The sequence below is a fragment of the Lissotriton vulgaris genome, chromosome 9 (assembly GCF_964263255.1).
Source record: "Lissotriton vulgaris chromosome 9, aLisVul1.2, whole genome shotgun sequence".
Lineage (NCBI taxonomy): Eukaryota > Metazoa > Chordata > Amphibia > Caudata > Salamandridae > Lissotriton > Lissotriton vulgaris.
This window is the reverse complement of record NC_141697.1, coordinates 1217704561-1217729080: the sequence shown is the minus strand read 5'-3', so window position 1 is coordinate 1217729080 and position 24520 is coordinate 1217704561. Positions and strand designations below refer to the sequence as shown.

Below are 24520 nucleotides of genomic sequence, written 5' to 3'. Positions count from 1 at the left end.
AGTGAACGAAAGGCACTGACAAAGGAGAAACAGAAAAGCAGGACAAGAGAGAGAGTGGGAAGAAAATTAAGAGAGGAGGGATTAGAAGACAGATACGAGAGAAAGTGAGAACAAAGAAAACAAAGTAGACTAGAACAGGTAAAGGGGAAAATAGGGCAGATAGTGAAATACAGAGAAGATCAACATAGAAACAGAAAGAGCAAAGGGACACTGAAAAGATAGGGCAAGTCTAGGGAAAATTAAGAAGTTCCATGGCTCCATCTATTTCCTTTGCATATAGCTCACACAAAATTACTTCAGATACAGGAATGGCAGACACATGTGGGTGTTAGTTATAAAGCTTTACTGAATAATAATATTGATAATATTAATGTAGCTACCAGACAGAATATTCATTCACATACATTGCTTAATTTGTAAACAAATCAGGGGGTCACTGCAGCTTGCACTACCCATTGCCAACCAACAGAAATACTGACCCTCCCACCCTACAAGTGTGACAATTCAGACTATTCCAGGCCCCTCAAGCTATAAGAATAGCTTTGGCAGCAATGTTTATCTCTATTTCTTTTTAAACAGTGCCACCATGTGGCAGACTATCATAAGTGCTAGTGTTGACAATTAAGTGCCAGTGCGGAGCACCAGAAACTACCTGATCAAACTAAGCACGGCATATATATATACATACAAAGAGCGAAACTGTGGTAGAATAAAGTTCTAATATTCACCAAGCAAACAACCAGCCAGAAGGTCTGACCTCAGCCCGCCTGGAGGACCCTTAGAAGATCTGCCCTCAGCTCTGGTATTATAACAGAATATTTGTGGCTAATCTGGAGGGACAGAGGGCATCATCTGCTTCCAAGCTAGCGTGGCCTCCAGATGAAGGATTGACCGTCCGTCTTCGTGGTGTAGACTGATGTGACTTGGAGCGCACCTGGGACAGATCTGTTCCTGGACTTTTATGGGACTCTTATAATGTTTTTCCTGGCAACATTCAAATATCCCAGCACCATCTGCAGTCTGCATCAATTCCAACTCATTGTCAAATGCCTCAAAAAAGGAGGAAAGAACTTAACCAAGATGGATAGTGGTTCTTGGTGACAATATGTCAAAGCTACAGCTTAGGTCAGACATGAACTTCTATTAAAGTTTAAAGAAATAAAAACATTTCTGAGCCTGAGGTATGTGGTGGTGCAATGTCACAATAGTACTGATGCGGTGGCATTCTAATTACAGACCTTAGGGAATGAATTATGAAAGTAGGGAAAGGGTGGGAAGTACCAATCTTTGCTGCACCAAAAACTTGGAATTCCAGTATGTACAGCTGTTCTGTAGAGTTGATGTATGAATCCATCATGGAAGGCTAGAGTAGGGACCGACATGGGGTCTCTTCCAACATTTGTTGTTTGCAGGTTTTTAATATCTCGTCTGCCTTATTGTGTGCTTCTGCAGGTGAGAGGAAAAGCAGGGACACAACATGTGAGATGGAGGGTTCCTAGGGTTGTAGGTCATGGAAGCAACCCAGTCCCTGCACATCCCACAAGTGATTTACTTCCTGTGATCTGCAGATGGTCGACTGCCCAAGGGACAGTACTTTTTTATGTCCTCAAACTCGAAGCTGGCGCCGGTCATCCTACGGAAAATGTCCTTGATATCATCACAGGTCGTCTCGAAGTGCGTAGTGGCGTCATACGAGCGGGAAATAAAGACCTGCACAGTCAAGAAGGGAAGACACATTTTAGAAGTCACATTTTCCTGCGATTAGCTTTCTATTAGGGATGGAGATCTCCTCATAGTCAAATATAGGGACATTTAGAACTTTAAAAAATTTAGCAAAAATAATTGTATGTTACATGTTAATATTCATTAATGATATATAATGATTCTAAATGCTGAACTAAACTAAAAAATGCTACTGCACTACTAACTTAATTTTGAACAAAATGTTACCTTCATTTAAATATTAAATTAACTTAACAATTATTTCTTTAAAACGTGTTAAAAAACCCCAAGTACAATTTTCTATTTATTTATTATATATTAATTATATATTACACATTTGCAAAAGCTACGTATAGAATTCATTTTTTTTAAATGTTACCTTTATTTTTAAATTAAAAAGGGTTAATAAAACATGTTATAATAACATATTTTTTCTCCATATATATATATATATATATATATATATATATATACATATATTAATATTATATAATCTTAAATTAAATGTATATATCTTTGTAAAAAGTAGAAATAAAGTAATGTTGTAGTAATTACGGCTGTACCAACTTTATGGGCCTATTCCCAAACTTAATTTTGTAGTACATTTAGTAGTACTACAGTAGTACTATTCAAGTTGTGCAAATTATTAATATTTACTACAAGTTTAGGGGTTTAGGAGGGGTTTCTGGAGAGACATGAACTCACTCACAAAAGAGTGAGAACAGTATTATGTAGTACATGAGTAACTACTATTGGAATACTACTAATCATATGACAAAATATAGTTTGTGAAGACATGCCAGTGCATAGACATCATGTGTGTGTTTTAGTGGAGGAGAGTGTCTAATACAAAACAGTATTTATTTATTTATTTATTTATTGACATTTGTAGAGCGCGGCGAATACCCGTGGGCGTCTCGGCGCTAGTTAAGGGATGGATCAGCAACTGGGGTAAAGAAGATATACAAGGCGCTAGTTAAGGGATGGATATTTGACACCCACTGATGCACAAATGTTTTCCTACGGTTTTCTGTACTTCTTAAAATAAAGCATTAACTAAATATGTTGTTTTTTGTAGCCAGCTCCAGTCTTTTTACACTTACTGGTTAAGACCATACAGGTTTTTTCGACAACTAACTAAAAAATGAATTATTGTTTTAATTTGCGGAAGCATGTCATGCAACCTTGGAACTACACAACAACGTTTTGTAGTGTTTTTTTTTTACCACATATATGTAACTTCGGACCTCTACCTCAGCCATTATGATGAACGGAAGCACTGTCGCCGACATGGTCGTTATGGAGCTGAAAGTTTGATTTGTGTTAAAGAATCAATCTACTTTCTGCCCTCTCAATAGAATGTTTAGGCTTTGTTTACCTTCCATGAATACATTCCTGGTAAACCAATAGAGACTATGGTGAGGACCAGTGAATTTATGCAATTCTGTGGCTGCAGCGTTTACCACATAATTACAGATTCACTTCAGTTACACTATAATTTGCCACAGCTAACGTGTTGCATTTGTTGCGTTCCTACATACACGGCTACAGACCGCCACACATTTGTATCGTATAGATATTGGTAAATCACCTGGGATTTAGTCCCGTCGTGTGTTGGTATGTACTGGTCCGTTATCGTCACAAACCTGTGGAAACAAAGCATATTGTGCAGTGAAATCTGGAATTGATGACAAGTGGTGGATGCCAGAATCATTTGCAATCCCAAAGTCCAATTACCCTCATCAGGTCACCAACTTTCTCCTCACTTACATTCCACTCTGGTCTCCACGTATATCAAAGGTGTCTTTCATTAATTTACTAATGCTGCTTGCACCACCTCTCACAGGAGGGTGACCATCCATGTACTGCCCTCTCCGTGCAGACACACTGGTCTTACTCCTGAGCATCTTCTCTCTCCTGCACCCCCCTTTACTGCTGTTTCATAGCAGTTCCTTCAGTTATACACACACACCATCCCCTGCAACAATGCATCCTTTGGTATTGCTCCTGTTACTAACTTTAGTTTATTTTTATCAACCACACACCCTTTTTCCTCCATTTACATATTCATAATTGTGACCCTGGTTTGTTTCTGGAGCAAATTCAGGCCTTTTAAAACGTATTTTTCCTCCACAGATGGCCTAAAAATTTTAGATTTTGTCTGACTGCCTTCCACTCATTTTTCCACTCATTCCTATTCCTCATAGTTTCCCTAATAACTGGAAAATGTGTTCACAATTGTTGTCATAAATATATGTTTAATTTCATAACAACAACCCATCAAGATACAAGAGCCTAATCCTAGGAGCATTTGTTGCAGCTGCGCTTCAAAAAGGGCTCTAAAACTCCCTGATGCATTTAGTATTCAACCCAGGGCACCACTGATGTTTATAGTTTATACCTGTTTTAGGGGTCATTAGTTCCTGTCAGTGATGCCGCTCAATTTTTCTGCCTGATTTGGAAATACACCAGAAATGGCTGCAAACAGCAGTAACATTGGCACAGGCTTTTTTGATCTACATAACAGGCGTGTTGTAAATCAGGGCTTAGCAATTTCCAGTTAAAGGGCCTGATTACAGGTAAAGGTGTTATTTATCGCGCCAGGTAAATAATGACATCCTGGGGTTTGTTATTTATGCGATAAATTGCACCTATTATGAGTTATTGGGGAATAACATGCAGATTTTGGTGTTTAACACAACAAAATTGCCATAGTATGGTAAATACAGTGCGTATTTCCCCTATTAAATTTCGACAGGCTTGTCCTGCTGAAATTTAATTAATGTTGGGTTATTTAATGCATCCGATAATTATCAGGGGTTTACGCATGGGGCGGAATTTATCGCCTAGCTGGTAATCAGGGACAAGGTAGGATACTAGCACTCTGTTCTTTTAGCTGGGAATGACTGAGAGAGCACAGCTTGTGCCACCTACGGAAGAAGGATTTAGGGTACGTATTCACAAAGGTAGAGATTCGTATCTGTAAAGCATGGCATGCATAGAGCACACCGAGCCATGAGTGTATTTTCTTAACCCTCATATCCACCTCACAGCTGAGGTGAGCAAACATAGCAATGATGTGAGTTCCATGATTTAAGACTGTAAACTAAGGTGGCCACTCTCTTTCAGTGGGCACTGCTAGATTGCAAGAATACATTACCACTAAAAATAAGAAAAACTGAAAATGAGTCACAATTTAAACACAACCTCATCGCCCTCCCATTCACTCAGGCCATATATTTTCTGGTTAGCGTCTAAGGCCAGATGTACCAACACCGGATTTGCAAATAGTGGTTTCTAACTCCACACAGGGTTTTTGTGAATCCAATCAGGTTTTGCGAATCATCCTATGTACTGTTAGGTCAGTTCACAAAATTACCCTTTGGAATGGGTAACAATTCGACCTACCATAGTAATATTAATGCAGTAGATTGTAAATTACGACTTAACTTCCAATTGGATACTATCGCAAAGGAACAGAGCTTAGTTTAAAGAAAAAAAGTTTACATTGGATCACTGTGTACTCCCCAACAAACTACTATAAACATTCATAAAGGGGAAGGAATTCCAAGGGGACACTTTCCCATTTGAGGAGTTGGTAACTTATCAATGCTTTGCAATCAAAGTTGTGATCTCCAGCCGTTGATACAATGCACTGCAAATCACAATTTCGAAGAGACTCCCTATACACACCACTTCCAGATTGCAATTCGTTATACATTTCTGAACTCATTTAGAGATTCTGTGACCATTTGATGTACTGTACATTGGGTTTAGTAAATAGTAAAAAGACATTTAGCTGTCGCAAACCCTGTGATTTGCTTGATGGCTAAGTGGATTCAGCAACCTCAGCACCTAGAGACTGCCACTGGTGGTGAAAGGGCGCTATACAAGAGCTATCGAATGTAACATATGTGGGTCTATGTGTTTTTGTCTGTGTGTGTATCAAAGCCCCACATTTGAAAGCATAAACTGTGAACTTTGTTAAGGAGCTCTGAGTAGTGTCTACGTTTAAACAGAATGCAGCTTCTTCTTACAGAGTTTGTCTGCAACACTAAATCTGCCCACCAGGGTCATATGTGTTCCTAGCTCATAGGATTAGCACAGCTGCCATACGGGCGGAGCAGTAAAGAGGAAAAGAGTCTGCTCTAGTTTTCCAAAATAAGGGGCAGATTTACTAGCCCCTTGCACTGCCATTGCGTCCCTTTTTTAGACGCAACTGCAGCGCAAACAATGCGGCCTATTTACAACGTGACGCATCTAGGAAGATGCGTCCCGTTGTAAAGCCCTGCGTCACATTATACCTGCGTCAGTTATAATGTATGCATGGGGGCGTTCTGACACAGGAAGGCCTTGTAAAAGTGACGCAGTGAAATCTACAAGATTTCACTGCGCCACTTTTAGGATGCCACTGCTTCAGAACCTTACGCCTGCTTGAAGCAGGCGTAAGGAGTGACGAAGTACAGTAAGTATAGGCCTCAAAATAGATTGCTGGAGTTGCGTCGTGCTTGTGACACAACTCCAGCAATCTGTGAATTTTGGGCAACAGATGCGCCAGAATTTTTTACGCATCTGTTAATTCTTGCGCCATGGAACACTGCATTGTATATACAGCGCATCCATGGTGGCGCAAGGACATTTGACGCTGGCGCAAAAAACTGATGCCTCTCTGTAGATGCATCAGTTCCTTGTAAATCTGCCCCAAAGTTCTTAAGCGTAGGATTAACTAGAGTGCTATCCCTGCAGACTGGATAATGCAAAGCCCTTTTACCATTCCAGGCACAGCATTACACTTCCCTGAGGAGCTTTACGGCGACGAAATGCTTTAACTTGGCCTGGGTGGTTTTATACCATTCCAGAGCTGCATTGAACTGCTTTTGGTGTGCACAAAAACACAAATAAATACTTATACACGTACTTTTGGTCTATTGGCTCCAGCAAGTCCAAGGCAGGCTGGACCTCTTTCTCAGGGTCATCTGTTTCCACTGTGGTGCTAACACTGGCGATGTACTTCCCATCTGCGGCCACACGGTGGGAGTATGAGACCATGCAAACATAGATATCTGTGAAATAGAAAAACACGCATACATACTGAAAAGCAAACCCTGCTGGCAGTCAATAAAGGAGCAACTAGAGCTAGCAGCCAGCGTCTTTTGTCAATTAAAACTATGACACTACCCAACACAAAAGTAACTCATTCTGGTGCGTTTCATTAATACATGATGGTCAGCACACGTCAGTGTGATTTAGGTAACCGATCAATAAGAACTCAATAAGCAACAATTAACAAGAAAACAATTGTAATAATTGATTTGAATCATCAATACACTTATTTGAATTCACTCGTAAGCAAATCTAGTAAAGCAACATGTAGCACAGAGCCAGCGTGACTGGGTAGGAGTCTCAAAAAGTTTAAAAGTTCTTCCAGAGATTTACATGTCAACCGAAACCTACTTTTACACTTGTTTTGTAATTCACAATCACATTACTAGAGTATATTTGGAGTCCCGCACCAATACCTCCAGGTGCATTATCAGGCTTTAGCAGAGGAACATGTGGTAAGCATTTCAGAGTACCAACATGGACGATAAGTAACTGAAACGACTCGAGAGAAATCCGACACCAATTTATAAAATAATTTAGACACCAAAACAAACGAAATAGCATTCATATAACCGGAGTTATAGATTTTTGAAGCAACATTAAATCAGTGCAGTAAAATATATAGACAAGATAACATTGCTGTCAATGGCAAAAACCACTGGTGCCAATTGATCACTTGCACTTTGAGTTACATGCACCCCTTACAGGGTTAAGGTCAAGCGGGTCCCAGGACCAGGCCACAACAGTCAGATCAATTTTATCTAGCCCAGGAAGTCCAGACGCAGACTTGTCCTGGCTGTCCTTGGTGTGGAACGGGAGCCTTGCTGGTGCTGATTTTACAGCTTATATGGTTCTGCAAGAAAACAGAATGCAAAAAAAAACCCAGATATTCAGCTGCTGACGTTGGATGATGGTTGCACGGTGTTCCCTGTAGTTGCAGCATCTAGTGTGGGGGTTGGTTACCGGATTGGTGACTAACAAGCCTTGGCATTGGTAAGCACAGCGAAAAGGTACTGGCACTTTACGGGGTCCGGAGGAGTGGAATAACGACCTGAAACTTCCAGGAAGATGGGGCTACAACTCCCACTGGACCATCGGGATATGGAGAATCAACCAGAAGGTCCAATGGCCAGCGATTCTTTGGATCCAGTGAGTTTTTTTTACCTGAAGTTTGCAGGGGACTGGTGCCACTAGTCCAGGGTAGACTAGGGTGCTTCTGGCTTCCACAGGGGTCCCTCTCTTTGGGAGTGCCGAGTTGTAGCCAAGGACAAGGGTCGTTCACACTGTTCCAAGTCTGTTGCCACAGGGCCAGAGTATCCCTCTTTTGCTTCGGTGCTGTGGGAAAGGTCCTTTTGTCTGTGACATGGGTCTCCTTTTGGACTTCCTTGATGCAAGTTGTTAAGATCTAAGGTTCTGGTGTCAGAGGGGTCCCTTAAATCCTAGATTAAGGGAGTTTGGGAGGTGGGAGCTAATAGACAATGGGCAGCTAGTCCCTGCAGCTAATCTACCCTGAGGTGACCACAACATTCAGGGATGTAGGTCACTTTCTCTACCCAAAACCCACCCTGGAGGTGTGGCCAGCGTTCACGGATGTGTACACCTCCTGAATACTTAATTTCCTGCCATGCCTGGGTGCAAGCATGCATGGGGCATGGAGAAGGCCATATCCTCCTAAGGGAAACAGACCAGAAGCATGCAGCAAAACAAAAAGATGATGAACGAAATGCTGAAAATTGTCAAACATTCATCTCCAGTCACAGATCTGAGTTAAATTCATCATTTTCCTGCTTACAAAGTCACCCACGTGTGGACCCAGCCATATGCAAATCAGTCTTGACCCTCCTCCCATGGGAGTCGTCCAGTCTGAAAGCCAGGCCAGAAACTCCCTGGACTGAAAAGCAAGCATCCTAAGACCAGTTTTAGGGTATCACCCCTAATCAGCCAGGCTAGCTTGAATCCAGTGGCATAGTAGGATGGGACCCACATCCTGGCATACCCTTCCCACTTAGGGCAACTATAGCCAAACTAAATCTAGGTTAAATCCATCATATTTTTGCTCACCATGCCAATCCAGTTTGGACCCAGCCATATACAAATCAGTCTTGACCCTGTTCTTTTCTTCACCACATAGCTATCATAAGCTTTGCCACACTCAGACATTGCCAAACCAGAGTGTTTTTCACCACCTAACATACCCGTCTTTAGTGGGCCACAATCCCAACAATACCACCAAAGGTGCAGTTAAAAATCAGTCCACCACCCGTCGTTCTAAAACAGTGCTCATACAGGACAAGACCGCCATATATAAAAGGTGTCACCCCTTTGGCTGCATTCCCTCCAGCTCTTACAGCTACTTCCGGCAAACCTATGATGAAGTTTATCAAGTGTGTAGTACTAATTGCACATCACCTTCTAGTACACCTCTCTATACCTTGCGCACATTGAGCTTATCTCCCCAAAGTATTCCCCACCCCATCTCAGCATCTCTCTGTCCAGACTCCTCTACCATACTGATGTAAGCACTCATGAGACGTCTACGAGTCTAGTAGAATCCTACACAATTTAGGGCCTGATTCACAAAGGACCTCTGCAATCGTGGTTGAGGCCCCACAGTCGTGGAGGAGTCTCCGCACTCTGGGCGGAATCCCTGCAATGAGACGTTGGGGAGTCTCCACACTCAGGCAAAATTCCTGCAATGAGACATTGAGGAGTCTCTGCACTCAAGCGGAATCCTTGTACAGAGACGTTGGGGAATCTCACATTCACGCGGAATTCCTTCAATGAGACATTGAGGAGTCTTTGCACTCATGGTGGAGTCGTTGTAATGAGACGTTGGGGAGCCTCGTACTCAGAGAGAGGAATCCCTGCGTTGGGAAGCCTCCGCACTGGGAGAGGAATCCCTGCAATGAGACGTGGGGGAGTCTCCGTACTAGGGGCGGAATCCCTGCAATGAGACGTTGGGGAGTCTTTGCACTCGGGGCGGAATCCCTGCAATGAGACATTGGGAAGCCTCTGCACTCGGGGCAGAATACCTGCAATGAGACGTAGGGGAGCCTCTGCACTCGGAGAGGAATCCCTGCAATGAGATGTTGGGGAGCGTCTGCACTCGGGTCTGAATCCCTGCAATGAGACGTTGAAGAGCCTCTGCACTCGGGGCAGAATCCCTGCAATGAGACGTTGAAGAGCCTCTGCACTCAGGGCAGAATCCCTGCAATGAGACGTTGGGGAGCCTCTGTACTCGGCGGAATTCCTGCAACGAGACGTGAGGGAGTCTCCACACTCGGGTCTGAATCCCTGCAATGAGACGTTGGGGAGCCTCTGTACTCGGGCGGAATTCCTGCAATGAGACATTGGGGAGCGTCTGCACTCGGAGAGGAATCCCTGCAATGAGATGTTGAAGAGCCTCTGCACTGGGGGCAGAATCCCTGCAATGAGACGTTGGGGAGCCTCTGTACTCGGGCGGAATCCCTGCAATGAGACGTTGGGGAGCCTCCACACTCGGGTCTGAATCCCTGCAATGAGACGTTAAAGAGCCTCTGCACTCGGGGCAGAATCCCTGCAATGAGACGTTGGGGAGCCTCTGCACTCGGGGCAGAATCCCTGCAATGAGACGTTGGGGAGCCTCTGCACTCGGGGCAGAATCCCTGCAATGAGACGTTGGGGAGCCTCTGCACTCGGGGCAGAATCCCTGCAATGAGACGTTGGGGAACCTCTGCACTCGGGCGGAATCCCTGCAATGAGACGTTGAAGAGACTGTGCACTCGGGGCAGAATCCCTGCAATGAGACGTTGGGGAGCCTCTGTACTCGGGCGGAATCCCTGCAATGAGACGTTGGGGAGCCTCTGCACTCGGGGCAGAATCCCTGCAATGAGACGTTGGGGAACCTCTGCACTCGGGCGGAATCCCTGCAATGAGACGTTGAAGAGACTGTGCACTCGGGGCAGAATCCCTGCAATGAGACGTTGGGGAGCCTCTGCACTCGGGGCAGAATCCCTGCAATGAGACGTTGGGGAGCCTCTGCACTCGGGGCAGAATCCCTGCAATGAGACGTTGGGGAACCTCTGCACTCGGGCGGAATCCCTGCAATGAGACGTTGAAGAGACTGTGCACTCGGGGCAGAATCCCTGCAATGAGACGTTGGGGAGCCTCTGTACTCGGGCGGAATCCCTGCAATGAGACGTTGGGGAGCCTCTGCACTCGGGGCAGAATCCCTGCAATGAGACGTTGGGGAACCTCTGCACTCGGGCGGAATCCCTGCAATGAGACGTTGAAGAGACTGTGCACTCGGGGCAGAATCCCTGCAATGAGATGTTGGGGAGCCTCTGTACTCGGGCGGAATCCCTGCAATGAGACGTTGGGGAGCCTCTTCACTCTGAGAGGAATCCCTGCAATGAGACGTGGGGAGCCTCTTCACTCTGAGAGGAATCCCTGCAATGAGACGTGGGGGAGCCTCTTCACTCTGAGAGGAATCCCTGCAATGAGACGTGGGGGAGTTTCCGCACTCATTGTGGAGATTCCGCCCCGAGTGAGGAGACTTCCCCACAACTTCAGGGCCTCTGCCATGAGTGCAGAGGCCCTTAGTGAATCGGGCCCTTAGATATGAGCCCCTTACTAGTCGTAAGTGCAGAGAAGAATCTGGAAAGACATTCCTTCCCTGGTCACCGCCTCCTTAATCGAAAGATGCATCAGCCAGGGCTGTCTTTGACCATAGTGAAGGTGCTCAGTTCAGCCTCACCACACATGTGCATGCTACTTCTACAAACACCCTCTCCCTCTCCATCTACCAAAGGGCCACAGTGAAGAGCAGGAGAAAAGTCTGAGTGCAGGTGAGTAGGGGTAAGCTGAGATAGAAAGAAGTCTGTCTTTAATTTGCTATTGTCGGATATTGAAATTTACACATTTCACACTCAGCTCAATCATTTACTTATCTACTTTTTGTAATGGCATCAAGATCAAAGGCTGTGATGCCACGTCTGCGACGTCGGCAAGCACGCGTCTCACCTGACTTCCTGTTGACCTGGTTCTGCGGGATGATGATTTGGCAGGAGTTGCAGTCGTTGGTGTTTTTGATTGGATGCTTGAGGATGCAAATCACCCGAATGACTTTTCCTTTCTTCTTGACTTGGGTGGGAACATAGCTTGGGTCACAGATCAGCTGTTTGCAGCGTATTGTCTAATTGATAAATACCACAAACATGGCACGTGAGACTCAAACGCACCTTACGAAGACACTAACACACACACACACCTTTGACACTTCAGTATGCCAAAATACAATAAAGCCATCCATTATTTCTTCTACAAAATTTACAGGATGAACAAATATATTTGGCTGTCATTTTAGCAAAAAAAACGTGGTTGAGTGCTGCCTCTTCTGACTAGAATAAACTTTTAAGTTTCAAAGTCTGGTTTCTTCCTCCCTGTCTGGGATGCTGTTGAGGTTTCAATGTGGGTCACTTTAAAAAGCAATCCCTTCAAACTAGTACCAACATTCTGATACCTATGTTTTGACCTTTCAGCATTATACACAGTTATTTCACACTTCTTTGGACCTAAAACACATGTGCAGGTTGCCAAGCATACTGATGGAAAACGTTTTGGATTCCATATTTGCCTCAGTAAATAGACGTGCGTATTTGCCCAGGTGAAAAATGTATAAGTGAGGGCAAATGAACTTGCTTTCTTGTTTCTGCACGTGGAAAATATATTCCCCAAATAAATATCACTTCCCCTAGACTTCCACCAATGGTTTTGAGGTGCTCTACACTCCTTCCTCCCATCTTAGGAATTTACCTCTGCATTTCTCAGGCGTAAATTAGATTTTGAAGGACTAAAGGAGTTTCTGAATATAGTGTAAATTCATGCCTGAGAGGGCCGGCCAAACCGTCATGCGCATTGATAACAGTGCATACCACTCCTACTGGGTGCTTGTCATCCCTCTGACCCTGCCCCCAAGACTCTGGGAAATAAAATAAAAACATAATAAACTCGGGATTATTATTGTTCTCTTCTTTTTTTATGCTGCAGGAAGGGGGGGCTTCACTCCTCCACCATAACGGAAGAGCCACAGCAGCATTTACGAATTACTGTGTTTCGATTGTATGGCATGTATCCTTCCACCACTGACATCACAACATGCAGAGCAGTGCGCATAAAGGAATATTTTCTCTACATCTCAGTATGCTTTCCCCGCCTCAATACACCCTATTTATTAAGCTCTCCTTCCCCAAGCCAGCAGCTGCTTGCCCCCAGCCATTCCACGCTAAGTGCATTGCGTGTTAATCCACGGACGTTTATCAGGGCTCGAGTCGGGGTACCACGCGGGTGGACGGCGTCCCCCCACTTATTTTACAGGGAGCTCGGTAACTGGATCAAATAGAGGCACACATTCACTCTTTGGCCTCGCGGGGGCGAGATCGGAGCTCATTCAGAATACTGCTCACGCGCTGGCTTCTCTGATGCAATCGCATCTAAGGGGTGAGCGAGGGGAGGCAAAGGGTCTGATGGTGCAAGCCACTTTTTGTGACGTCACTTCCTGTCGTGACGTTAGCGTCCCCCCACTTCTTTTTTTAGGACTTGTGCCCTGACGTTTCTAGTAAAAATAAATTGTAACCATTCTAAGATGGCTGCCAACACGTGCATGCACATGGAGACATGGCGGCCATCTTTGAATGTATCTTGTTATATTTGAAGAGATCCCATTTCGTGATGGCTGCTGTGGAGTTCACATGCATCTTCAGCAGCTGTATTTGTTTAGGGTTTCTTAAAAAATAAGAAAATATATTCAAGATGGTGGCCGCACATGCACACCTTTGAATGTATTTCTTATATTTTGTGCAAGCATTTTTGTACGTACTCAACATTTAGCATGAAACCCATTAGATTTGATCTTAGGAAATGTCAGGTACATTGCCAATCAGTAGACACTAGTGAATGTTCTCTGGCTTACCAACCTTTGTCTGCTGTGTGTGTCTCTGGATTGCCGACCGTGCCTGTGCACCCGGTGCAATGGTTCTGGCCCCATGGCCTGCAATTTTTTGTTCCCACAGCTGCGAGGGCAGTTTCTTGTGTTATAAATACACATCCTGTTTGCACGGGGAATTCTTTGTCCTGCAGAAGTCCTAAAGGCTAGGGCGTTCGACCCCAGACCTGGGGATCTGGGTTCGAGTCTCGGTAACGACGCTGAACATCCTGTGATTCTGAGCAAATCACTTAATTTCCCCTTGCCTAACAAAAATGAATGTGTGTCCTCATGTAACATAACTGGTGCACTGGTGCTATGTAAAGCGCTCTGAAACCTGATTCGGTTGCAGGTCAGGTTTGCTGCATAAAAACTCAGCAAAAAAAAAAAGTTGCACGCATCCTGCTAATCTCTGATTAACTAGGCGACTGGAGGTGTACTTTTCCACGGATACTGCATAGTAACCAAGGACCCGACAACTGGACTCCTGATACTGAGATATGTTCTCCCATCTTTTACACTCTTCCTATTTAAGCGGCTCTGGTGATTCAGTGCATTGCAAAGTCATTCTATGTTTGTTGAGGATCCTCTTCCTTGGGTTTCCCCCTGGAAACTGGCAGTGGCGGCCCCTCCATTAGAGCATAGGAGCATCACGCCCCCGGCTGACAGCATCGCAAAGTAGAAAAATAAAATGGTAATAAAATGAATTAATTACCATTTTTGGGGGCATGTCCACTGCTGCTGACTGACAGCAGGGGAGAGGTGCTCATTCCATCAGTTTACGCTGCGCATGTCACTTTGGCCGGCCGCCTTGTGACGGACGGCCTGCCATGCATAGTGTATACCACTCCGCCCAGCTGTCTCGGACAGCTGGGCGGAGGACAGGCAGAGGCCCCCTGTGCATGCGGGAGCGTCGAGGCAGCCTGCTCCAGCCAATGCTGGCGCTGCTCTCAAGCTGCTATCATTATCAGCAGCATGAGAACAGTGTCTGGATTGGACTGGAGACTTCAATTGCTGCAGAGACCACCAGTGCCTAGAGACTGAAGCACGAGGAAGACCAGAGGCGAGCCAGTGGAGAGGGTAAGTACATTTTTTTCATTCTTTCCCACATACAGTAAGCAATGTCTTCAGCCTCAACGCCGGGGCTCTTATCCGTGGTTCGTTATAAACACAGGTTATAACAAGCCTTGACTGACAGCTTTTTGTGTTGACCTCATGGTGGTCAGTGCTTGGTTGATTGCCTCATCAAATACTTAAGGTACCAGCCGCTACTGGAAACTAGACTTTCCTCCAGCCTGCATTTTTCGTGCTCTGTTGCTTATGTGTTACCATATCATTCTGGGGCACGACATGAAAGAGAAGAGCAGCAGGCCACTTCCTCGAAGCAAGAGGCAAGAGAATAGATATTTTCTAGTCAAGCCAGAAGCCACATAAGAAGATTGTGTGCACACGTTTACAAACTACAGCTACAAACACACTCACTCACTCACTCCTCTTAAAAACCTCATCTATGGGCAGTGTTACATGGCAACAAGCCCTGGAACAGAACTGGAATGAGGTGAATGAGAGACAGCAATGCTATAGTTGATACTCAGTCCATTGGCAGGGTACCTCTCCTTCCGACTGCACTCCGACCACTCTGCCCTTCTCCATGATGATCTTGTCCACTGGCTTGTTCAGCATGTAAGTGCCTCCATAAACAGAGCTTAGCCTAGGAAGAGAACATAGTTAAATAGATACTGCTGGTTAGAGAGGCCCTGTGTATCTGCATTGACTGAAGTACTTTGAGGAGGAGGGTACAAAGGAAATTGGTCAAATACTTCTTCTCAAAAACACTCCATGCAGAAGAGAGAAGCCCCACTGGCCTGAGCTCTGTTCTAGCTGCCAATCCAAACAAAGCATTTAATATTTGTCTCAGTCCTTAATAATTCATAAGATGAGTGTCCGATTGTACAATGTGGTCTAGTGGTTGGGGTGGAGTTGAGAGGGAGGAACAGGAACAGGAGGGGCCAGTGACCGGAACCAGGGCAGTTAGAGTAGGGACAGGCACGAGGAAGGAAGCATGTAATAAAGCTCCTTTAAAGACCTCATGTGTGTGTAGTTATTCTTGTCAAGATATGACAACTGGCGAACGAGGGTGGGATTTGCAGCCTGGCATCCCTGAACCCTGCAAAGAAACGTCCTGTCCCTGGGCACCAAGAAAAGGAAAGTCGCCGTCGCGACACGTGTGCCCCAGTGAAATTGCCGCCAAGAACCTGAGGCCAGCGATAATTGTCCCAGCTCCGCGAGTGCCAGTCGCGTAGAGCTTTGCAGGATCAGCGTGGTCGAGCGCTAAAGAAGATTTGAATGGAAGCGCTGTGTGGCGCCAAAACCAGAAGCTTATCCCGGGGCATGTAATCAGTGGTGCGCTGCGGAGACAGAGATCGGGAGCCTACCCCGATCCTACCCTGCTGCTCCGGTAGTTGAGGAGCGTGTGAGACATTGTGGAAGCTGTGAAGAAGTGCTGGGGAAAGAGCGCCGGCATGCGCTGAAACCAGACACTTACCCCCGATGCGTGAGACACAGCACGCGTGGAAAGAAATGAAGTCGGGAGCCTACCCCGACCTCACCGGTGTGTGCTGACGGCCCAGAAGCGTGTGCGGCATCGACAAAGCCCTGCCTCCTCCAGGGACCGGCACAAGACTGAAGAGAAAAGACACCGAGGACGGGAGCCCACCCCGGTCCTACCTGTGTCCCAAGAAGCGTCTGGAGACTCAGCTGCGTTGAGGAGCAGTGGTCCTGGCCTCCGCGAGCGTCTTGTGTGCCTGCCATCGGTCCGGTGAGTAAACATCGGCGTGGAAGCAGCAAAAAGAGCCAAATCTCGGCAGAAACGAGATTTCCACTACAGCGGCCATCTTAGAGTCAGGCAGTTTTGCTCCCATCCCCTGTTAGAGATCCAGGCGGCCATCTTTAAGTCAGGCAAGCAGAGCTTGGCAACGAGCATTGATAAAGACAAGCAACAAGCATTGGCGCCCATAATATAACAAGCATTGGTAAATGAAATGATGACATTGAATGAACACTGGCAAGTGACGGACTATATCGATGAACGCACATTGACAGAATACAAGTAAACAAGCATTGGCACCTATGTTGTATCAAGCATTGGCAAATGCAGGAAGGATAAAAGAAAACAAACACAAATAAATGCAAATTTCACGTGCAAACAAACACGAGCAACCGCAAGTCTTGAAGGAAACAAGCACTGGTGGATCGAAACGAACAAACGTTGATAAATTCAAAGTGGCAGCAATCCAACAAGCATTGGTAATTGCAAGAGACAGATAAAGGCAATAGTAAAACCGCAACAGCACAACAAGCAGAAGCAAGTGCGAGGGTTCACAATAAATAATCATGAACGAAGGTAAAGAGAAAACAAGCACGAGTTGACGCCCGAGACTAAACAAGTAAACAACCACGAGTACATGCAAAAAAAAAAAGTGCAATTTGTAGACAAGCACAAGCAGATGCCGGAAATACAAATGAAACAAGCACGAGCTAACACAAATAACAAACGAAGACTATCTTGAGCACAATTGAGCACTGATACAAGCAACAAGGAGTGTGATGAATCGAAGTGATTTTAACAAACCAGCACCAGTAATAAGAATGAAACAAGCATTACTACCTACAAATGAACAATAAGGAATCAGTCTTAGCAACCTTAAATGAACGGAGGTTGGCAAAAGAGGAGAAGCAAACATTGATCCACACAAGCGAACAAGCCGTGGCAGGCGTAATGAAAGAACACGCATCGGCCAGAGGAAATAAACGCCAGCAAATGCCATAGCCAAGCAAAGTAAACGGTGAACACAAACACGCACTAATACCGGTGACAAGGAAGCGAATGAATAAAAGCAACTGTCAGCAACAAGCACTGGCACCTACACGATTCACAGCGCGCCAAGCACAAGTCGGTACTGGAAACAAGCGAAGACTGCACTGAACATAAACAAGCACGGACGACCACAAGCTCCGAAGTCAGCAAGCACAAACAAACGCAGATCCCGAATGTAAGAAGTACGAGCAAAGACAAGCGCCAAAGTAGACGTTTGGCACCAAGTGAAGACAAACAATTGAGCAGAGTGAACAGTCCTGTAATCAGAGCAGATCAGAATCTTCCTCCCTCATGGCAGCGGGAAAAGCAACTCAACGGTCTAATCCCTGTATTGAAGTGCCACCCCCAGTGACACAGACTGACACTCGGAATCTGGGTCTCGAATGGAATCGGTGGCTGGACTCCCTGGACGATTTTCTTGATGCAATCGATGAACAAAGGGATGGACAATGTCTGACACTACTCCTCCAGCTAGTCGGTCATGAGGGCCGTCGCCTAATCAGATCATTTCCCAAAAGGGACACAGAGAGCTATGGAAGACTCCAAGTGAAGCTACGTGCCCATTTTCATGCACTGGTGGAAGTGGATCATGCTCGCATCGCTCTCCATACAGCGCGGCAGAAACCAGGAGAACCACTGCCGAGATTCATTACCCGGTTACTAAGTCTGGTACCCTGTTGCCACTTTAACACATTTACTAATGAGGAAGCAGTTCGACTCCGAATAATCGAAGGTTGTTCAAGCGCAGACACGAAGCGCAAGATTCTTCAGGAACAATGGTCGCTAAAGAGAATCATCAGAGGGGCCGAGGCTGGAGTGCGAATAAAAGCAAAAGACTTCTCGAAAGACGTGCAATCAAATGCAAGACGCATGGATGTCTGGAAAGAGGCACCCCTCATGCCTAAGGGAGAGGCCCAAGAAACAAACAAAGCTGAAAAGAGGGAGGGTGAATCAGAGTCAAGAATCCAGAGACAGAACGTCATGGAACACTCCAAGTCACCATCACAAAAGACAAGGATGAATCAGGATCGCGAAAGCGGTACGGATGCAACCTCATGGAGCTATTCAACCTCAAGGAGTCAGTCAACAGATGAGGACACTGATACAACCTCACAAAGTTATTCAACCTCAAGGAGTCCGTCAACTGATGACGAGAACGATTATGAAACAGATGACGTGTCAAGCAGGACAAATCTCACCCATGGACAAGATGGCAGATTGCTCAACAAGAAGGTAAGAAAGATGACCTACGGAAGAAGGGACCTATCCCGTCAATGCGGGGAACCAGCACGCGGACAACCCCGGCCATCCTCCCGCCATGCACTAAAGTCTACAGATGAGTCCGAGGAAGCATCAAGCAGTGAGACAAATCACTCCAATGACACGGACGTTAACACAAACAACAAGCGAGGAAAAGAAACCAACCGCACGAGGAGTAGCAAGCCACTCAGACACCAGAAAGGGAGAGGCATGTGCACTACAGACAGTTGTGTCAACGAGAAAGCGGAGAAGAGACAATTGATGTCCCGTGGAAAGGGTGAAGACCAAATGCTCCGAGACCAAACTAATGACGTAAACGATCCCCTCACAGCAACAACACAGAGGACACAAAAGGAAACATACCCACGGAAATGCTCCGTAAACAACTCCGACTCCAGGAGCATGTCATCCCAGAATGCCAACTCAATAAACATATCAGTCACGACGCCCTCAAAAGAACGTTCTCAGAGGAAATCGGCAACCGACTCCTCCGAGTCGGAAGACATGTCTGTCCGATCATTTGGGTCAACAAAATCATGGTCCCGACCACAGCCATGGCATCAATCACCCGGACGCACAACAGAACCAAAGGACAACACGTCACGTCAGCCATCGTCACCTCAAGACATAAATAAGATACCGTCACCCCTGATGGGGTCAGAGAGGTTGACTAAAAGAACTGATGGAAGGAGAACAGAGAGATGGGACAATATCTATTCAGTGGCAAAGGACTATCCCGTCACCCTACGGGGAGGACCGAACGTGGTGACAGAAACAAACTGCCACCAAATGAGAGACAAACAGACACATGACCAGGTGGTCAAGGGTCTCGCCAGCCTCAACCATGAGCGAGAAGGGAAGAAACGAACAGTGGCAGCAAATGAGGCCAAGAATCAAGACAGGACACCCACCTCAGATAGTACATTGATGTCTGGCGTGCCCGACGGTGCACAGATGAACAGTGTTGCTCCCAACCGGACGAGACAAAGAGAAATAACCTTACAGGAGGGAGTTTGGAAGAAGACCGGAACATTATCCACTCCTAAAGAAGATCAACCGTCAACAGAACAAGAGTCACCAAGGCACGCAGACTGCCACTGCCGAGTTGAGCCAGCAGCAGTCACACAACATGAAAGAACCATGACAACTGCGGAACTGGATAATAAGCCGCCCATACCCAATGGGTCACACTTTCAGAAGTGCAATCCGGTCGTCAAGGATGTTTTGGCTAAGACGCCGGAAAGAGTGACCAACGTCAGGACCCCCACGGATTCGACGCTACTGATACTCGAAGAACAAGTTGTCCGACAACCCGTGTGGTGGACTGAAGAATTGCGAACACTGTGGAAATTAAGTTCAGTTTGTTAAGAAGGGGGGAGATGTCCGATTGTACAATGTGGTCTAGTGGTTGGGGTGGAGTTGAGAGGGAGGAACAGGAACAGGAGGGGCCAGTGACCGGAACCAGGGCAGTTAGAGTAGGGACAGGCACGAGGAAGGAAGCATGTAATAAAGCTCCTTTAAAGACCTCATGTGTGTGTAGTTATTCTTGTCAAGATATGACAATGAGTACACCTCCCACCAATGGTGATTGGTTGTCGCAAGGCAAATCAAAAGAACAAGCTTCTTCCCCTCATCTTCTTTGACCTGGTTTAGGTTTGGTTGTTTAGGCTGGCTATTTCCCTTCTGGCTGGCTAGCAGATAGTTTATGACCTAGAAAGTGGGGTCAACTCATTTTTTGTTTTAGCTTTCTTCAGGTCCTCTTTTGAGCTTGGTGTATCTTCCCAAATACACCTGCACCTTCCTAGGTAATCTTTGGTAGATGTTATGCTTGGCTATTTGCTATTTTAGATGTGCACAGCACAGACATGTTTGCAAACCTTCTTGCATGACTCTGGTCAGGGTACCCACCACCTTCGTGTGCTGCAGGGTTGTACGGAGCGCCTTTTGCTCCCCGGCCTCAGCAGGCTCTGAGAGGAGTGAGCACTGGAGCAGTGTGGAGAACGATCCCTGTGCTAAAGAGACCTAGTTAGCCTTTTCCTGGGGTGGTGCCTAATGCATGAGGTGTCTGAGTCAGGCTTCTCAACTTATTTCACTGGATAAAGTCATCCTGATGCTCTGCCATTCAAGCAGTTGCCGACGCTGAGGGACACAAGCATGCTCTAAGTAGGCATAGATACTTCTGCAGTCTTTTGGGATGGTGGGTCCTCAGGGATGCAATCAGCAGAGAAAGAGACACGTATTTTGGCAGGTCTCCACCTCCCTGGCCCCCTACTGTCCACATTGCACTTTTCATCACTTTTGGTGAGTAGTTTGGTTCACTTGGTGTGAGAATATCCATGGCGTGAGTGTCCCGCACATTGCATGGAACCTTCAAAATCTCCAGATCCAGCTACACAGGCTATGCATTTCTGCCTCTTCAGAGAAAACACAAGGACAAGCATAAGAAGGGTGTGGTCCTCTCATCTCCAGAGGGAAGCTTCATCTGCTGGCACTCTCTCTGATGTCGTGGCTTAGTTTACAGCTAAGAGGGATGTATGTGTGTCTTTCCATCCTCCTGACCTTTCCCATAAACATAGATTATAAAGAGGACTGAGCAACATCTGACACGAATAAAGAAGTTTAGAAATTCTACCTCTGATTGCAGTCTGAGCAACCTCAGTCCTCTACCATTGGGTGGCTTTGCCACAAGATCAAATGAGCTTTGTTTCCAAAACTCCAGGTGCAAGATTCCATCAAGGGCTAGGCCCTTCAGAAATGGCAGGACTTGGAAACAACTTTGGTGCCCCACTTCAGAACCTAGATGTACCTCCTCAAGAAATCTGAAATTGTTCCCCCTCAGACATTGGGAATTGACTCAACACTAACACATTTGGAGGGCCCTATGTGTATAGCTACTAAAGCCAGAAGCCTGTCTTGCATATACCTCCTGGTGTTTAGTTAAACATTTCCAACCACTGTCAAGGGCTATAAAGGTTGGATGGGCATGTACTCTGACTGGTTGACACCTGTATCAGGGATGTGAAAGTGATCACATTGGCAGTATGTGCCTTAGTAGTATTCTTCATGCGTCTTTAGACGAGCGAATGGAACAGAGAAAGAAAACTTACAATTGGGTATAATACACAAGGCAAGAGTGTAAACAACAGAGAAAGTAGACTAGAAAACTTACAATGAGGTATAATACACCAGACAAGAGTTTAAACAACAGAGAAAGTAGACTAGAAAACTTCCAATGAGGTATAATACACAAGAAAAGATGTAAACAACAGTGAAAGTTGACTAGAAAACTTACAATGAAGTATTACACTAGGTGAGAGAGAGTGTACATAACAGAGAAAGAAAATAAGAAACTCACAATGTGGTATAACACACCAGGTTATTGAGAGTATAAACAATAGAAAAAGAAAACTTACATTGAGATATTACACACCAAGTGAGAGAGAGTGTAAATATCAGAGGAACAAAACTTCAATGAGGTATAAAATATACCAGGTAAGAGTGAGTAACAGAGAATGGAAGAGCGAGTGTAGTCTACCAATCAGTGCAGCACATTCACTCACCCTGGAACCATGTCTACTTGTCTTTAATTTCTGCTCTCCTTTTCCTGTCAATTTGCGGTCACCTCTGGTCTACTTCTCTGCTCCGTGTTTCCTGTTCACTCATCACATTCTCGCACTCACCTTGCAAATCCCTGCGGCAGCTCCCCGAGCCCGTACAGAGGGTACAGGTAAGGGCTCTTGGTGTACTTGGACAATGACTCGCTGTAGAGTTTGATGCGTTGGATGGTCTCCAGACAGGGTCTATCCAGGAACCTGAAGACAACAACAATATGTCAAGTGGAGCTTCATCTGTTCTTCAAACAAACTGTTTCATAGGGACAAATTCTTACTGCAGAGATTCATAGTCTTTGAAACTTGTTGTAACAAAGCACCCCCTCCACACCTTCCACCCCATCCACACCATCCACTCCATCTAACCCATCCATCCCATCCACCTCATCCAACCCATACACCCCATCCACACCATTCACCTCATCCACCCCATCCACCTCATCCACACCATCCACCCCATCTAACCCATCCACCTCACCCACCTCATCCAACCCATACACCCCATCCACACCATCCACCCCATCCACCCCATCCACCCCTTCCACACCATCCAGCTCATCCACACCATCCACCCCATCCACACCATCCACCCCATCCACACCATCCACCCCATCCACACCATCCACACCATCCAACCCATCCACCCCATCCACACCTTTCTTTCTTCTCTAGTTCAAAAGCTTAAAGTGTAATAAACAATTTGAAAAATAAATTGTTCATGTTGTTTTATGTCTCGTTAATTAGTTATGGCGTGTCACTACAATCACTCAAACTCCAAGGCTAATATTTAAAATAATGATGATGTTGCTAACATTTTTATAACTATTATAGCACTTTCAATAATATAGATATTATTCTTATAATTATTGGCATTATCATTATTACTCCTATTGTAATATTATCTTTATTTTTAATGCTTCAATCTGCATTATAAACCATGAAAGCTAGTGATAGTAAAACCAAAAATACTAAAACATAATTTGTTTCATTCTTATTATTGTCAATGATCTTATCACATCGCTGTTAATGTAAATTGAAATTAAAATAATCATACAGTGTACAGAAATATCAACAGTAAAAACAACAATAATTATATCAGCAACAATAATAGTATTAATAATAAAGAAATGCAATATTAATGCTTAGAAAATACACGGCTCAATAATAAATTATTATTACTGTTATTATTATTATTATCCGCTGATTAATATGAACAATAGTTATGATATTAATCATTATTATTCATATTATTTTATCATTACAATTATTATTGCCATTATTATCATTATTAATAGTCGTGGTAGTACTACTGTTTACATATCATTATGAATATTAATATTAACAATAATACCAATAATAATAATTTTAAAAAAAACATTCCACCTTGTATATTCTCAGCATTAATACTACAGGGAATATTATCATTAGTAGTAGGAGTATTATTATCAGTATTATTATTATTATTATTATTATTTGTATCAATATTATAACTGGATAATAATAATAACAATAAAAGTAATATAATAATACAATAATAATTATAATAAAATATAATACTAATCAAAAGAATGATAATAAAAATTATAATGATATAATAACACTACTACTAATAACAATATAATATTAATAATAATGATAATGATAATAATTGGCCCCTCATATTTTGTAGATTTTAGAAGTAAGGTGTTCTATTTTTATTGACCTCATGAGGATGAAAAGACGAACGGACTTGGATGTGTGGCCACGTGGTTGACAAAGATCCCACCGGTGGGTGCATTAGTCTGGTGAAACATCAGAACCACCCTCACTTTCAACCATTCCATTGTCCATAAGCCACAGGAGGAATAGAGCGTAGAGCGCACCTCGACTAGAATCTCATAAAGCTATTCATGCTATTAGCAACACTCAGGTACCAAAAATATTGACCTATCCCAGTCCCTGTCATCACCTTTGGTGCTCCCTCTCACCAAACATCCGAGTTACAAC

At 44.8% G+C, this 24520-nt stretch overlaps 1 protein-coding gene across 1 annotated transcript in view; it reads right to left on the bottom strand.

Moving 5' to 3' along the window:
• Positions 1-324: 324 nt before the first annotated feature.
• LOC147693074 (rab GDP dissociation inhibitor alpha-like) overlaps positions 325-24520 on the bottom strand; it is a 61739-nt gene continuing 37543 nt past the window's right edge. Inside the window, exons 5-10 of the mRNA XM_086936877.1 lie at positions 22604-22735; positions 15398-15497; positions 11827-11998; positions 6641-6785; positions 3314-3368; positions 325-1710 (exon numbers count right to left, since the gene is read on the bottom strand). Of these exons, the coding sequence (XP_086793003.1) occupies positions 1549-1710; positions 3314-3368; positions 6641-6785; positions 11827-11998; positions 15398-15497; positions 22604-22735 (766 nt within the window). The 3' untranslated portion in view covers positions 325-1548. The remainder of the gene's footprint in view (positions 1711-3313; positions 3369-6640; positions 6786-11826; positions 11999-15397; positions 15498-22603; positions 22736-24520) is intronic.